This window comes from Anopheles maculipalpis, chromosome 3RL, assembly GCF_943734695.1.
Source record: "Anopheles maculipalpis chromosome 3RL, idAnoMacuDA_375_x, whole genome shotgun sequence".
NCBI lineage: Eukaryota > Metazoa > Arthropoda > Insecta > Diptera > Culicidae > Anopheles > Anopheles maculipalpis.
The window spans coordinates 22,341,988-22,358,110 of record NC_064872.1 but is presented as its reverse complement, the minus strand read 5'-3'; the positions used below and the strand labels follow the sequence as shown (position 1 = coordinate 22,358,110).

General features: G+C 45.9%; 1 protein-coding gene across 2 annotated transcripts in view; it reads left to right on the top strand.

The window, feature by feature from the left end:
* The window catches only part of LOC126563751 (klarsicht protein), a 129,702-nt gene that overhangs the window by 113,184 nt on the left and 395 nt on the right, over positions 1 to 16,123 (top strand). For both annotated transcript variants that reach the window (XM_050220450.1, XM_050220451.1), the window contains 11 exons: positions 1,139 to 1,453; positions 1,528 to 1,647; positions 1,723 to 2,841; positions 4,038 to 4,475; positions 5,072 to 5,863; positions 7,539 to 8,385; positions 8,476 to 8,858; positions 10,129 to 10,234; positions 14,062 to 14,231; positions 15,016 to 15,305; positions 15,382 to 16,068. In XM_050220450.1, the coding sequence (XP_050076407.1) occupies positions 1,139 to 1,453; positions 1,528 to 1,647; positions 1,723 to 2,841; positions 4,038 to 4,475; positions 5,072 to 5,863; positions 7,539 to 8,385; positions 8,476 to 8,858; positions 10,129 to 10,234; positions 14,062 to 14,231; positions 15,016 to 15,305; positions 15,382 to 16,068 (5,267 nt within the window). The remainder of the gene's footprint in view (positions 1 to 1,138; positions 1,454 to 1,527; positions 1,648 to 1,722; positions 2,842 to 4,037; positions 4,476 to 5,071; positions 5,864 to 7,538; positions 8,386 to 8,475; positions 8,859 to 10,128; positions 10,235 to 14,061; positions 14,232 to 15,015; positions 15,306 to 15,381; positions 16,069 to 16,123) is intronic.

Sequence of the window (16,123 nt, the reverse complement as noted above, 5' to 3'; positions counted from 1 at the left end):
TATTCGTCCTCCTTTCAAATCATGGGTCCTAATAGGCGCTAATGTGGCAGATGGTTGTAAAACTAGTCGTTGGGATGATATGTGCGCCTCCCTCGTGGACACTGCTTGGGCAAGTATTTCCTGCTTGAAAATCATAATATTTATGAGAGCACCGATTTGCAGCATATGGACTAAAGTTCGCTTTCAAAACCCGTTTCAAGGTTGCGTTCTAATTCAATTCAAACAATGTAAATATACACCCGGAAAAGAAGGAATGTTTCGATCGTACGATCACGTCTTGAAGCGTGCATAAATCGCTTTGGCTTTAGAGACTCGTTGGAGAAGTCTTCGAACGGGAACACACAAAAAATGGCCACCGTACCGAAAAATTACCGAAAATGATAGCCTTTTCGATCGATAAAAATGGCAGCATGGATCCATTAGCCGATTGCCGGTTAGCTTCATCTATGCCGCACCCATTAGCCGCTACCCAAAAACGGCACTGTTTACATCGATTCATCTTTCACCAAGGTTACTATAGTCCGCACTCCACGGTTAAGGGTTTGGCTCTCTTTGTGCCGTTGTCCCAGTAAACGGAACCTGATTTACATAATTTTACAGTTTACAATACTACTTGTGAAAATCAACCAAGGTATTGTTATGCGCCGCGTTCAATGGGATGGGCTGTCATCAAATTGGAAGATATGTTTAGCTCTCCCGGCACTAACAGTGATGACAGGTTACGATAGGGTTTCTGACACCCCAACGAATCATCACATCCGATGATTTTCCGATAATAAAAAAATCGATACTAATTTACGATATTGGTTTCCGATAAACCTTGTGGGAAAAACACGTACTCGGCGACGATGCCAACAGCTTTTGAGCATGTTGTTTGACAAGGTTTAAGCAAGGCGCAAGCGCCCGACACCTCTACGAATACGCATATAGACATACTGCAGTGCAGGCCGCCGGTATAAAGCCGGGAACCAATAATTGGCGATAACATTATCAGGGCAAACGGGACGTAGAATCGATTAGACTCCTAGGTGCTTCAACCACGTCTGAGGGTTTTCGGCTAATCTCTCACACCAATACAATGACATATATATATTAAACGATGTGCTTTTTTTTCTTTCTTATCCTCGTTTCGTTGCAGGAAATTTATCGCGAAATCAAATCCAACTCCCGGGCAGTAGCAGCTTGCATTCGGAGCTACGAACGTGACCGAAAGTCCGCATCCGGCAAGGGATCCCTCACGCCGGAAGTCGAAGCTGCATCATCGCTCGGTAGCAGCAACACCACCAGTGGCCATAATAGTAGTAATAGTAACGTAGCACCAACCGCCGAAGGCAAGGGCAAGGAGAACGGAGGTGGTGGAGTAAAGGGATTAGAGCGACGGTATCATCTACTATATCTGAAAGCTTTTGAGATACAGTGCCTTTTGGAGGGATTATTGGATAGCAAGACTTCGGTAAGATTGATTCTATAGGATGAATGTTTAATAATATTGGACGATAAATTGATGAGTGTCTTCTTTTCCCACAGAGCTCGGATAATAACGCCAGCTTGTCAGATACGGATGAAGAGCCAGCTAACAAGCTAGCACGCGTTAGCAGCTCCAGCATCAAATCTCAGGGTTCTAATCACATCGAGACATTGAATAATGTAAGTATACTATCACCAGTAGTTCCTCAACTACGTATTAATGTGCTTCCAATACCTTTTGGCTTCAAATTACAGGAAGAATGGGTTAAGGTAAAGAAGCTTTCAAACGCTGGTTTCGATGCCGATTCAGAAGGCAGCGATAGTGAAATTGTGCCGAAAATTATTGCCTACAGTGGAGCGGGCAACGCCTACAACAATAGTAGTGGAAGCAGCAGCCAGAAGCACGACATCGAATATCACCCGGGACCGGGTTGCAGTAGCATTAGTAGCAGCGCACTAGCATCAACATTCTCACCTAGCTCGGGTAATCTTATGATGGAAGCAGACATTAACAACCTCTCGACGACCACGACACTTTCCGATGCCACGACACTGACCACGACCAGCTCGAAAGTAGCCGAATCCAACGCCATCAACACAGCAACCGTGCTCAAGGAGAACATCCTGAACAACAACAACACCACGATCGAAAGCGATAAATCAATCATCGGGTGCGATTTGGTGGACGGAGCAGCTCTACTGAGCAGCACTCTCGACACGGTCAACAATAATGCGATCGTAAATGGAACGGTTAAGGAGCACAACACTACGCAGGACCGCCACGTCGGTAAAGGAGAATCGCTACGCAATGTAAAAGCATCCTCACCGATCGGATCGTCTGGCAAGCAGAAACGTTCCAAGGTAAGCGATTCGTCCAAGTTTAACCGGTCGAACCGCAAGTCGAAGAATTGTGCCACGTTTTACTTCAAACATCGGGACACGGACTCAGAACTGAATAAGGATTCAAGCGAGCGTACCAAGTCGGATGAATCTTCACCCGGGACGTCCTCACCTTCCGCTTCCTCGTCCGAAGGAGACGACGAATGGGTGTACAACAACGGTGAGGAGGAAGAGGAGGACGGTGATGAACTGCTAACGGCAAGAAAGCGTGCAGAGGAAGTGCGAGACGCTGGTGAAGAGGAGAAGGAAAACAAACCGGACGCACAAGAGGAGCTTGGAGTGCCGGGTACCTTAAAGATGACGGCGGGCCGGGAACCGAAATCAAAGAAGTGTTTGGACTTTACGCGGGATGCGACGCAAAATGGCGGCGTTTCGACGCCAAACGGACGGAACGGCGGTCGCTCATTGATGATGACGTCGATTGGGAGTTTTGGCAAAAGTACGGACAGTGTCAACAGTGCCAAGAGATCAAAGGTATGTTGTGTTGCTCGAATTTCGAAGTTTAATTAGCATTTTCTGTACATTTGTTCTGCTTCATGAAGGTGAATTCTATAAGTGTTCGTTTTGCCTGTTGAATGCTTAACATTGTTAGAGCAAAAGGAGTTTCGTTTGTTCCGTTAAATGGTTCTGTTTTTGTTTATTGTTGAATTTTAATGAGCCTGCTTTTACTCTGTTTCGTGTTCTATTCTCTCAGGAAAAAAGTCCAGTAATTCTTTCTGTTTTTGCGCCATTATGTGCTTCATTTTATATCCAGTTTTACGTATGCAAGCCTTTCGAACGGACATTGTAATGTATCGATTTTCCTTGCAAATTGTGCGCTACGTGCAGCTGGTCACAAGTGTGTTATTCCCCCACCTTTTCCAACGCGCCAAGCTCATACATCACCCAGGAAAAAAAGCATTAGCTCACTAGTAACGTCTGTATGTGTGTGTCGTGTGGCTGATTGCAATTATTTTCGTCGTTTTTGCATCTCCACAAAATGGAATCCAACCACCACCACTACCTCCGACGACCATATGCGTCCATCGGATGCGGATATAGCGAACCTCTCGGTGTTGGCAAATGTTTCGATAATCAACGTCATTAGTAGTGTGGCAAAATGTGTGTTTGTTTCACAGCAAATAATGAAAAAAAAACCTTGTTGCATACGTGCGTCTGTTTTTGCGGTATTGATCGACAGCTCCCAGGTCGTTTGGTTGGGTTCAGTATGCACGGAGATCTCGTCGCTGTGACAAGTTTCCTAACTGAACAGAACGCTTTGCGTCTCGTTTTTCGTTACTTTCGTCTCTTTGTTTTGTTTGGTGTACTTATCTTATCTGGGCTCGAGCGTGGCCTTAGATATACCTTCGTGAGCTGTGGTTGGTGTGTTTCCCCGCACATACGCGGCGTTTATTTTGTGTTACTTTCGCGAAACAACGATGCGCGCGCTCGTAGTTGCATATTAGAAGTGCTTTCTTTTGTGCGGTATTCGATAAACTTCAAATCTACATTACGTTCGTTCGATTGGCTCCGTGTCGAATGGCTGTGTCGCTCATCGTATTCCATTTCCAAAACCGCGGAACTGACTGATCCGGTTGAAAAGACACAAACACATTTTCTCACCTTTCTTTCCTTTTTTTCTGTTCCTCGCTTCTTCTGTGCATTTGTTCGTTACATTCGAAATCTTCCAGCCACCGCAGTATGCAACCAGCTCGATTCAAAGGTTAGTGCTGCATGCCGAAACGTTGGTGCGTGACGAAATTTTCGCCAAAAACGCTGCCGCCGCTGCTGCTGCAGCTGGTGCCGGCAGTACACCGAAAACGGTGGTGAAAAATCCTCACTACTATCATCACCATCATCACCATCATCATCACAATTACAACAGTGCAAACAATAGCAACAGCAGTAACAATAGCAGCAGCAGCCATCATCATCAGCAGCAGCAGCATTTATCGTTGCCAACGGTAGCGTTGCCGTTGGGTGGCGTTGCGAGCATTGTTGCATCGCACGAACCACAGACGCGACACGGTGCTACGGCACACAGTCAGCATCATCACCATCATCACCATCACGGTCACGGTCGAAAGGCGGAGAAAGCCATGAGCAATCTGAAGATGAATTTGATCGAGGTAAGTGTGTGTCTGTAGCCTAGTGATGGATAAATCCTCATTTTTCCTGGAGTCGGATTAATGGGAAATGTCAAACTCCTAATTATTCCATAGTGTATTGCGGAAAAAGTCCGGAATGCTCAACGACCGAGGAGCGGAGAGGAGGGCGGGTGGTAAGAGCAATCCGGAATAACGTTAGGTTGATTCAGCAATCTACTCAGGAGTTTAATCCGGAGTTTACTCCGTTCTAACTCCGGATTACTACGTAATTAGTTCCGGATTTATCTCCCGATCACTCTAAATTACTCCGGATTAAACTCAGGATATTTCCGGAGTTGAATCCATTTTTTCCATCCATCGGAGTACTAATGGATTCATGAACCCACCACTAGTATAGCCGTGGAACATTTCCTTTCTTTCTTATGGTGCCGGGTAACTAGTTAGTTCCATTCGGCTAACACCGTCACGCTGTGCAGCACCAGCTCGAACCAAGCGTTACCCGTGAGCCAACTCCTGCCCCGTAAAGGCGACTGAGGCTTATTGGACTAAAAACAGCTGATTAAATTGTAAACACTTGTTTTGCTAATGTGCCACTTTCGTTTTTGTTTGCCCTCTAGGAATGGCTTGAGAAGCAACCGTTGGATGCACCGGTGACGGCTCCGCTGCTTCCGACCTCCGCCCCAACGACCGACTGTGAAGCGTCCGGCGAGTACACCGATTCGGATTCGATTGCACGCGACACGGATAGCTCGGAAGGGTTGGCTAACTCCGTTGCCACCTGCCTGCAGGGTGAACAGACCCAAACTTCCCAAGAGCTGCTGAACGATGGCACATCCTATCCGTCGGAAAACTCAAACGACGTTTCAAACGACGACGAGGGCGTTGCGACCGATTCGAAAGGAGGAAGCTCTGCCGCCATTGCGATCACCACCACCACCATCGGAGTACCAGGAGTAACGGCTGCATGCTCGAGCCCTTCGCTACCGATCACGGGCAGCACGTCGACGACGCTGGTGAAGCGTAGACCGCACCGTTCAGCTACCGACCGGCCGTGGTCGGTGTCGTGCATGTCACAGCTGAATTCGTCCGGTGTGGAAATTAATCAATACGGTGTCGGTGGTGGAACTACCACCGACAGTGGTGGTAGCGGTGGTGGTGCAACGGATCAGAAGAGTGGTGAGGATGGTGGTGACGGCGCTACCGGCAACGGTAGCAACCACCGACCGCTGACGGATCATCGCAACTTTTCGATCAGCGAATCGGCACTGAACACGATGTCCCGTGGCAGTGGTTCGTCGATGGTTGGATCGCGCGCCAGCATGAAACCGACCTCCAGTCAGCAAACCGTCGTGCGCAACTCCGAAAGCAAGGGTTCGCTCAAGAAGCGCAAACTGCGTCCGCGTCGTAAGGTGAGTTCTACGTCGTGTGCAATGTGCAATAAACTAATAACGTTTCGTGTTTTGTGCGGGACACGTGTGTGGTGCTCTTGCTAGAAGGTGAATTAATGCCATTTTGCAATTGGCAATGGCAACGGCCGTGGCAGATTGTGTTGTGCTGTTGGACGTTTAAATTGGTTTCGGGCTAAAGGCTTTTCGGTGGCTCGAGTTACACAATGCTATATTTTGCACCTTGTTTTGTTTTGTTCAAATAAGGTTTCTTTTTGTGAGGTGGAAATTATTTTATTGAACTGCGCTAACGCCACACGGGTAAAAACTATATTATGCCCCGGTGGAACGATTGGGTTTGTGCGGTTTTGGTGGTGAAGGTCGTTGCATCATATGGAAGTTTGTGGAAAAAAGGAGAAATTTGTCACATTGCTTGTTGGGTATTTGTCGGGCTGATCCTGGAGTAAATCTCTAGCGTTGTATAGCAAAATCGAATGTTATTAGTAACCCTGGAGGTAAAAACTAGAGAGTGTAAAAGCATTCGTTAATTTATATGGTTTGTTTGTTTGTTCACTAGATATAGTGGTCGGCAATAAAATAAGACCACCTAATATTCCACATGATGTCAAAATTAGATTGTGAAGTCAGTTTTATTCCAAGTTGTCAAATTTAGTTTAAATCCGTAAATTTAACATTTTGGGAACATTTTCTTGTCATTTTCTGATTCGTGAAATCGATTATTAATAACTTTTTCCATTACTATCTGATGGAAATATTACTGAAACACATAAATGTATAAAATAAGACCATTGATTTAAAATTTTATGTTTTAAGTTTCATTTTTTTTTTTGTTTATTTTAGAATTTATTTTTATTTACATTTGATTATTACGGTCCAGTGCCGTATTGTCAGCTATTTTCAAATTTAGTTGTACTTTTTGTAACCTTTTTGTAACTTTTTGTAACCTTTTCATTTTTTTGTGTTTTTGTGCCAAGACGTATTTGTTTAGATATGTCACGTGCTTTCTTACACATTATGTCTACTTTTACATAAAACCTGGCAACTTCTTTATGAAAATTATTCTTTGAAATTGCATTGAAAATATTAAATTTCCACCATATTACGATTCTGGTACAAAATTGCTACAAATTTGCTTTATCCAGAAGTTTATTTGAAACTATCCACTAAATTACCACGAAATGACGTAAGAAGTTCTTGAATAAGATGCATTTCAAGTGGAAGTAAAACAAGACTCAATAAAACAATTCGAAATCTTGAAGTAATGCAAACAATGGAATGGAACTTTTTGGTAAAATGGCATCACTATTGGTGTTGTGAATAGCATTGCCCAAAACTAAAGAGCTCTCAGTTTAAGAAGATAAAAAATATGTCAAAAATATCTTGGTAATGCATTATTCTTGACGAGCTCTGTTTGTGGGTGTGAGATAAAAAGACAAATATTGTTCCATGGTGGCGATTTTGTTGTTGCATTTTTGCACCACCTGATAAACGTGACGAGAATATTCCATTTCCATTAACATCGCGTTGCGCCGCTTAAGCCTGCAGTGCAGCGTCAGATATCGCAGAAGTGTGACAGATGGTGCTGATACGTGTGCAAAGTCGAGTTTTGCGGTCTATTGGAAGTGTTTTCATTATCTAATGATTTCTTTTTCAATTGTGTACTCTTCCATCTCAACAGAATCGTATTGATGAATCCGGCTCGGATGAATCGCAACCACCGCAGCACAGCTCTTCAACGCTTCATCTGCTCCAGCAATCCCTTCTCCTACAGTACAACGCACTTACCGGCGGCAGTGGACAACCGTTGCGTGAAATTCAACTTTCCGGCACGGGAGGAAGCAACAGTAGTGTGGCGGGCGTTGCAATCACTACCGCCAGCTCCACCCGACGGTTGCTAAAGTCGGAATCATTTTCCGGCCGGTTGCGTCTATCGGACGATCTGCTTACCCTATCTTCACTGTCCGGTTCTTCGTCGCGGAAATCCTCCTCGGTGCGACACACGACGGCGACGGCCGCCGCCCGATCGACGAAACGTTCGCAAGACAGCGAGGAAGAGTTTGGCTGTTCGATGGCAAAGCCCGAGTTCCGGATCGGTTCACTGACGCGCACTCGGTGCGGTAGTCTCAATCTAGGATCATTAGCGGCACTCGCTAATTATAATCTAGATGGTGTAGAGAAAACGGAAACCGATCTGAATGGAACTGGCACCGGAACGGAAGAGATGAGCAGCTTCTCGGAACAGGCGTGGGACAATTATCAGGAAAAGTACATGTCCGAACCGTACTCGGAAGATCGGGATACGGATGCGGCCCGGCGGCTGCTTGACTTCGGGGATGATTATCGGAACTTTATCGACTCGCAGTCGGACTGTGCATCGTCGTCGCTGTCAGCGGCGAACATGGATTCGCTTTCGCCGCCACGGTTCCGGTTGAAGTCAGAATCGGCAAACAAGTCGGACGCGAATACTACCAATTCGCTTAATCGCCGAAAGCGATTGGACGAGTACCGCATGGATGATCGATATGGTAAGCTATTACTTGGGATATTAAGGGATAGAAATCAAATTTCCTTCCACTAATAACCTTTTTCTTGTTCGTCTAAAAAAAAAAAAACAGGCAACAACATGAACTCCTGGTCAAGCAAATCCGGCAGCCCACCGCAATCGACGACCAACGTGAGCGGACGAAAGCACGGATCACTCTCATTCCTCGAAGCAACTCCACTGGCAACGATGGCCGAATCGAGCGTACCCATCGGACTGAACGCTGTATCAACGCCCGGAGGACCTCGCCGACGATCGTTGCGTTCGGTGGACAAGCACAACTCGTCGGCCGCATTTGTACGCTCGCTGTCGCACGAAACGAGCAGCAGCTCAAACAACGAGTTCGACGAGGACATGGAGGCGGAGGTGAAGAAGCTGCTGATCCAGAGCAAGATCCGATTCGCGAACACGGAAGCGTTGAAGGCCAAGTGTCATCTGCTGAAGCCGGACGACTACGTAAGAATGATGCTTCTCTATTACTGTGTTCTATGCTTGCGTTACGCATGTGTCCACTGCTGCTGTATCAGCGCTGTTTTCTTTGTTTTAGTTGTTGTATTTTGGGAGCTGTGTTATGGTAAAAGTTGAGAGCGTATATGAGTGTGTGTATATGCGGTAGCAATATATTTGATGGGTGATATTAATGGAGGGAAAAATGGGAATATAGTGCATGTGTATATTACGTGGGGGGAGGGGGGGGGGGGGCACATTCCGGTACAGGTGGTTAAAGTACGTAGAAATATAATAGAAGAAAATTTCTAACACATCACGCGTATGTGTGTATGAAAAAGGGAGAGTTGTTTGAATGGAAACACTAAAAATTATTCAAAGTTCTATCGCAAAAAGCCTATATTTGCTTCCACATCGCAGGGAGCACATTATTTTCATTTCTCTTCTTTAGCGTAAATCAGATTTGTTGCTGTAGATAAATCTTTGCCAAGGGAGAAATCCAGTAATAGTAAGTTTTGTAAATATTCGTTTATTTGCTATGTTCACTTTATCTAATAATTGAAATGCTTTAAATTAATTAGACCTTGGAATGGTAGAACAAAAAGTGCCTCTCTGCAAAGGATAATGAAGCACCGCCTTCCATAATGCGCTCTCTGCACCTCATGCTGGTGTTTGCTCCAGGATTAAAATAATATTAAAGTACTGATCATGTGTTCATCCAACCTCATACAAAATTAATTTGAACTGGCCTAATTTTTAATTTATCATTAGTGTTAAGGAGTTGGAATAGTTAATTGTTAGTTAGACTAAAATATTTTAATCAGAGGCGGATTTTCCTTAGCGACCGCGTGGGGGGCCCGAGACCCTGAAAACGAGTTGATTGTTGTAAATACCGGCGAAACTGATGGATGAGGCCTGGATTGCTGCCTCGAGGACACCCACCACCCTGCCCCCGGTCATGCGATGGAGATACACAGAAGGGCCTCAGAGCTACTGTAATGTGTTATGGGATAGTGATGACGCTCAATAACCGCTAAATGTCTTCAATTCGCCTTACATTCGGTCACAGTATTTTGAATTACAGGGCCTCACCATCGTTTCCGCTTAGGGCTCAGAATCTCCGCTAAATCCGCCTCTGATTCTAATGCCACTCTCATGACTTTACCATAACCACATCCCATCGTTCATTGATCGTACGTTAATATCCAAAACTAACGTCTAGCTTCAGTCAATTTCTAATAATTTTCTTCTTGTCTTTTATCGAATTCTCCATGTTTAGAGCGAAATCATCACCACCTGCCGGGAGAATGTCCGCTGCCTGGAGTCGGTATTGCGCTGCCAGCCGGGCACGGTGCTAACCGCTGCCAAGTGCCAAGATTTACGAGGTAAGCGGATGCATCACCGTGCACAAAGTAGTAAACCTTCCACTCCCAATGCTCGCACCGATCAGAAAGTGGACGAATACGAGGAAGACGAGCACGACAGTGACTATAGTGAGGACGGTAGCGAAAGCGATGGCGATAGTACTATTAGCTGTAGCGATAGCAGCAGTAGCGATAGTTACGCTAGCACCCTAGGGAGACAGACGGAAACACAGCAGCCCTGGAGCCGTTGCTCTGGGCAGCGTGGTCGTAGGGTGTTAGTGGCGCAGAGGAAACCACAGTCAGGCGGCAGGACACTAACCGCAGACGGTAGCGATAGGGCAAACGGACATCGAGAGGGTAGCAAGAAGCAGCCGCAAGAGAACGAGCTGCAACTGCCGGTAAGCCGGAAGGTCGGCCGATCGACGCGGTCACGCAAGAAAAAGGTGATCTTGGTACGGGAAGAGTGTCGCTGTGCTCGGATAACCCGTTTCATTGCCTGGCTGATCGATTTCCTGCTCGACATCGGCAATGTCGTGCGTAACTTTAGACTGTATCGATTTTTTGTCGGTGTGCTGAATGGATTCTACCGGTTGGTATTTTTCATCGGCCGTGCCGATCACACAACGAACGCACCCGCCGTTACTCGCACGTCCAACACCGCGTCTGCGGTGGGCAGTGGTAGTGAGAGCGGTGTGGGAAGCTTGACCAGTGCCAGCGCCACCTTCGCCACCACGAAGGCTTTGGCGCGCGGTGCTGACGATATACTGAAACGTTTGACAATCGGAATCATCTGAATGGGGCCGAGATGTTTGGCACGATGCAACCGTATGTGTGTGTCTGGTTGAGATGTGTAAGTTTTGTGGTGCACTTTTTTTTCTTCTCTTGTTACTGCTCTCTACTACCTCTGTTGCTCCTTTTTCCTTGCTATCCTGCACAAATACCGGGTGGCTGATCGCTTCCTAACTGCGGTCAGTGAGTAGCAAAACTTTGACAAAAGGCTCGTAGGGCAATGCGCTTTTTTTTCTACTCCTGGACATATGTGACCAGCCTTAGTTTTACTGCATTAATACCTCTCGTTTCTGTTTGTTTTGTTGTTGTTGTTCATCATAAAATCTTAACCGAATAAAGCATCACAGGCTTGCACCTTTGAACCACACAGAAACGCATCGTTTGTTACACTGGCTTCATTTTATTTCTGTATTTTTTGGGTCAAATTTTGCACTCGTCCTCGGCAGAAGGTACTCTCTCCTTGCTCGTTGTTCCGTTTGTTCCGTGTTGTTTCGTTCGTGTTCGGGTTCTGTGTGTTGTTGATCGGTAGCTAGTAGTTGGTAGTAGGATAGTGAATTATATTTTAATTTTTTCAAAGGGATCTCATTACTAACTTAACAATGTTTAACGCTTTTGCACGCTTTTCTAACATAAAATATCATCTTCATTAACAAATAGTTTAACTAAGTGAGTTTAGGAGTAGAGATGTGCACACTGAGTAAGTGAGTTTAATCCTGCATGTAAAACTATGGATTCAAATTAGCCGTAGAGTTTTTGTCACTATTTTTGCTATTCACTTTTCAATTACCATGACTCTCACTCTCCTCTGATTATCCTCACTTGGGCCGACTAATGTCCCACTCATTCACTCTTTGAGGTTCATACTTACTCACCCACTAATTCAGTAACCCTCTGTGCCGGCTAATGACTCACTCTAGAGAGTGAGTACATATAAACGGTAAAGAGTGAGTGAGTGAGTGAGTGCGTATGAAGCGAAAAGAGTGAGTCAATTGTCGATTCAGAGATTCAGAGGCTCAAAGTGAGTATAATTCGAAAGAAGTTGTTGTAGTGCATTATGTTCTTATGAACCTTTAAAGAGTGGGTGAACGATTTAAATCTCTTTACCCACCCTTTTTTAGGGTTCAAATCATTAAAAAGAGTGAGTTTTCTCGTCTCTAGTTAGGAGAAGGTAATGGGCACTTAATTCTCTGTAAGCATGCATTCAACGTTGTAGGTAGTTATGTTAAGATCAAGATGCGCTTTTTTGAAGCTTATGTTGAAGGTAAGTAATTATAGAGGAGTAGCCCGTCATTGAAGAAAGAAATCATTTAGCATATCAGTCGATCAAAGAGCATCTCATTGCACCACATAAATGTAATCGCTCGAAAGCAGTTCTTATCAGCCATTTCACTCTCACGCTTGGAGCTCACAAAGTATCAGTGTCCTTGAAAGCATAGCAGTGCCCTTCACGACACAATCCTTGACAGTGGAGATTCGCGGCCTCGATTCACCGAACGGATGACCTAAATTTCGTACTCGTCACCTCGAACCAAGTCATTCACCTTCTGTCGAAGGGAATCTAGGCCGGGTGTGCGTGTGATGCCTTTCAGGTTACACAAAACCAGGTCAAGGCCATGCTGAAGGTCGTTAAGCCCATAGCCTAATGTAATTCAATTCGATCTGCAGAATAGATGTTGTATCCCCATTGCTAGTACAGCTCGCTTGTTGCCCTTTTTCTTCATGTTCATGTGTTGGTCGTTGTGCAGGAGGGTGTAGGAGGACCATTAGTATGTTGTGCGCATGCCTGTGCATACTCTTGGGAAAGGGTAGTTGCTGACGATGCTACGCTTCAAACCGAACGTCACTTCCATTGTGTGTGCTTTTGGGTGTTGTTTGATACGGACTGCGGAATAACAGAAACAGATCTTTCAATTTTGTAAAGCGTGCCGAGAATCCATCTGGTAAAACCAGATAAAAACAGAACAATCAGTTCGCTTCTCCGTGGAATTCACTCCCCTCTTTAACGCAACTCATTAGTGTCGTAAGCGCCTACATCTTTGCAGTTCTGGATTGCGGCTGTCGTTGATGGAAATCTCATTTAGATTCCATCCGCACCAAATTTGTTAGACAGCAAGACTCGATTGCCTCGAAATCGCTGGCAGAGTAAGCGGGACAGTAATACCAGAAGATGAAACTCAAGTGTTCGTCGAAGGTGGAGCACTGGCGAAGGGCCTGCACAGGGCCAACGGTGGTAAACCAAAGTCTGGCAACTGTAAGCTGATAATGGCACGTTCGGGCAGTTGTTGTGTGTATGTGGTTTGTGTCAAGCTTTTTTTTGGAGCAAACTCGACTGTGAAGAGTGCTGTGTGTATGATGGAGCGTGAGTAAGTGGAGGGGGCTTGTGTGAATCGTTTAATGGTGCAAGGGGTCGTCTAGGGTCGAACCGTAGCGCCATACCACACTCCCGCTTGAGTGAGAGCTGTGTCGGTTGAGGTGAGCGCTTGTAACGCTAGTATATCGCCAAATAGTCGCACCGGTACACTAGTGTAGGACGCGTGTACGAGAGTATGTGGGGTACAACCGCCGTGATAGCGTTACGTGAGACGCCAATTGGAAGTGATTTTTAATGCCAGAGGAAGCATCGATTACGCGCGAGAGGAAATACGATTCATCTGTGTGTGTTGCGGCTTTTGGCGTGTTATGCGAGACGTTCTATGGTGATCATGATGACGATCGTTTGGGATTCAACGAGTTGTACTAGTGTTGCCCGGCAAATGCAATGAGGTGCCTATGCATCCACACATAGTCGACATATTGATCAACAAACTGAAGCTCGTTGGACTGTAAAAAATCTGGTCTGTGCGATGTCGCGTGTGGTGACGATCAGACACAAGTCTCACAGGGCGGTGCAGACCGATAAACTAAACGGTATAGCACATCCTCTCAACTTGAAATTATTATTATTTTTTTTTTTTTTTGAAAACTCAGGAACGCACCCTCAACATACATTTGGCGTTTTAACCAGCAAGATGTTCTCTAATAAGCCTTCCCCACAACTATTCCTCCCACCTCCATTACAGATACAATCGTCTGCTGGGAGGGACTTCTAAACTGGAGCGAACGACGCGTCATCAGCAATCAGTTCCTGGACGATATCCGCACGCTGAAGGATGTCCTGGAAGAGCTGGGCAGCAAGACGTTCAACATTTGCTCCGAGTCGCACATCCAGCTGGCGATCGATCAACTGAAGGTAAGGAAACGGCGTTGGTCGACATTTCAATTTCGCTAGAACCTTACTTAAATCACGCGCAATTCGTTAACGGCTAATTAAACGTCTCGTTTGCGGCCCACACTCAGTAGAAAGTGAATTGTAAACAGTGGCTCAGCTCATTACGTACAACAGCGCAAGCGCAACACTTGTTGATCGGCCAAGCACTGCAGTGGCATCAAAATAAACGATGATCGAATGTACCAATGGTGCCAATTATTGTGTGCAAGTAATTAAAAAATACCGTATCTTAAACACACCCGTCCGTCGTCCGGCCAACGATCCGATGTCGTAACGCGATAATGCACTTGTGAGTGTGTGCGATCCCCTCACCACGTGGAGCCGCACGTGTAATGTTTAGCTTTAAGGTGTTTCGCGTTGCGAGAGAATGATCGTTACTGGTGCGTGTTTGCTATTTTAGATAAGATGATCTTCACGTGATAAGATATGTTCGGTGATGTGCCCAGTTCACTTAAAAGTAAAACATAATGCTTCGAAAGTATCTCTCACGCATCGCATATTTCTACAAACATTAATGGCGGCGTGATGTTGATGCGTATCCAACCGGAACCCGACTGTTTTTGGAGATGATGAAAGTGTTTGTGGCCACAACGCAAAGACGTGTAACATAATCACACAGAAAAGTGTGAATTGTAGAGTCCTCCCATTGCTTGTCATTTGTTGACATGGCCTTGTTTAGGTCTCTTGAATTGTATACTGACCCTTTTCTTTCGTTTGGTTTCTCTCCTTACTGGCCCGTTTACAGAATGAGCACAAAGTTCTGCAGAACCAACGGCCAAAGATGCTCACGCTGAACGCAACCGTACACAACTGGGTGTCGAATCAGGAGCAGCAGCGCAAGGAACTGCTGGACCCGTCCGTCGACGCACGGTTGGAGCAGCTGGAACGGGACAAGAACTTTGAACGCTGCATTGGTGGGCACTGTGGCGAATGCTACGACTGTCTGAACGATATCCGTCTGGATACGTCGGTCAATCGCGAGCTGAAGTATGGTATTACCACCCTGTACAGTACATGGGATGAAGCCGAAGTGCGGTAAGTTGCGAAACATTTTTTCGAGAACTCTCAATTTTTTATGCTAATAATGTCCTTTTCCTATCCTGTGTCCCAGACTAAGAAACCGTATCGAAAATCTAACCACCTCCATGATGACCTGGAAGCAGCTGGAGGATGGGCTGAGCGATTTTCGCAACATTCTGGATCGGGACCGTGGTAAACTTCAAGGCATTGAAGGCGCCCTCCAGAGTGGCGGCGGTACTACCGAGGAGATCGCCAACAGTGTGAAGGAGGTGGTGAAAGCACTCTCGGAGAAGGTGGATCCGCTTTTTCAGGAGCAACAGGTCGAATCCGGTCAATTTCAGCAGCAGCAAGAGAATCTTCAGCTGTTGGCTCCGGTACTGCCGGCAAGTGTTAAACTCTCGTCGAACGGTTCTCTGTCTGATAGTGGCATTTCCGACGGTGGTGGCATGTCTGATGGCAGCCTATCGGAGCGTGAACGGCGATTAAACGCACTCAAGCGGCTTGTGAAGCAGCTGGAGGTAGCGCTCGCGCCTGGAAGTGATGCAATGCAGACGATCACGAAACGGCTCGAAATGGCGGAACATGATCTGCGGTCACTGCAGAGCACGTGCCGCAAGATCATCATGAACGAGAAGAACCACCAGGAACAGCAGCAGCAGTTACAGCAGCAACAGCAGCAGGTGATGAAGGATCGAGCGTCTTCCGGACGGGACGCTGCCGATGGAAACAACAATATTAGTGTGGCGGTGAAAAACAAGAACAAAAAATCACCATCACGGTAGGTTTTTCAACGAATTTCTCCTTTCTAAGTCAATTTCCATTTATATTTTCGT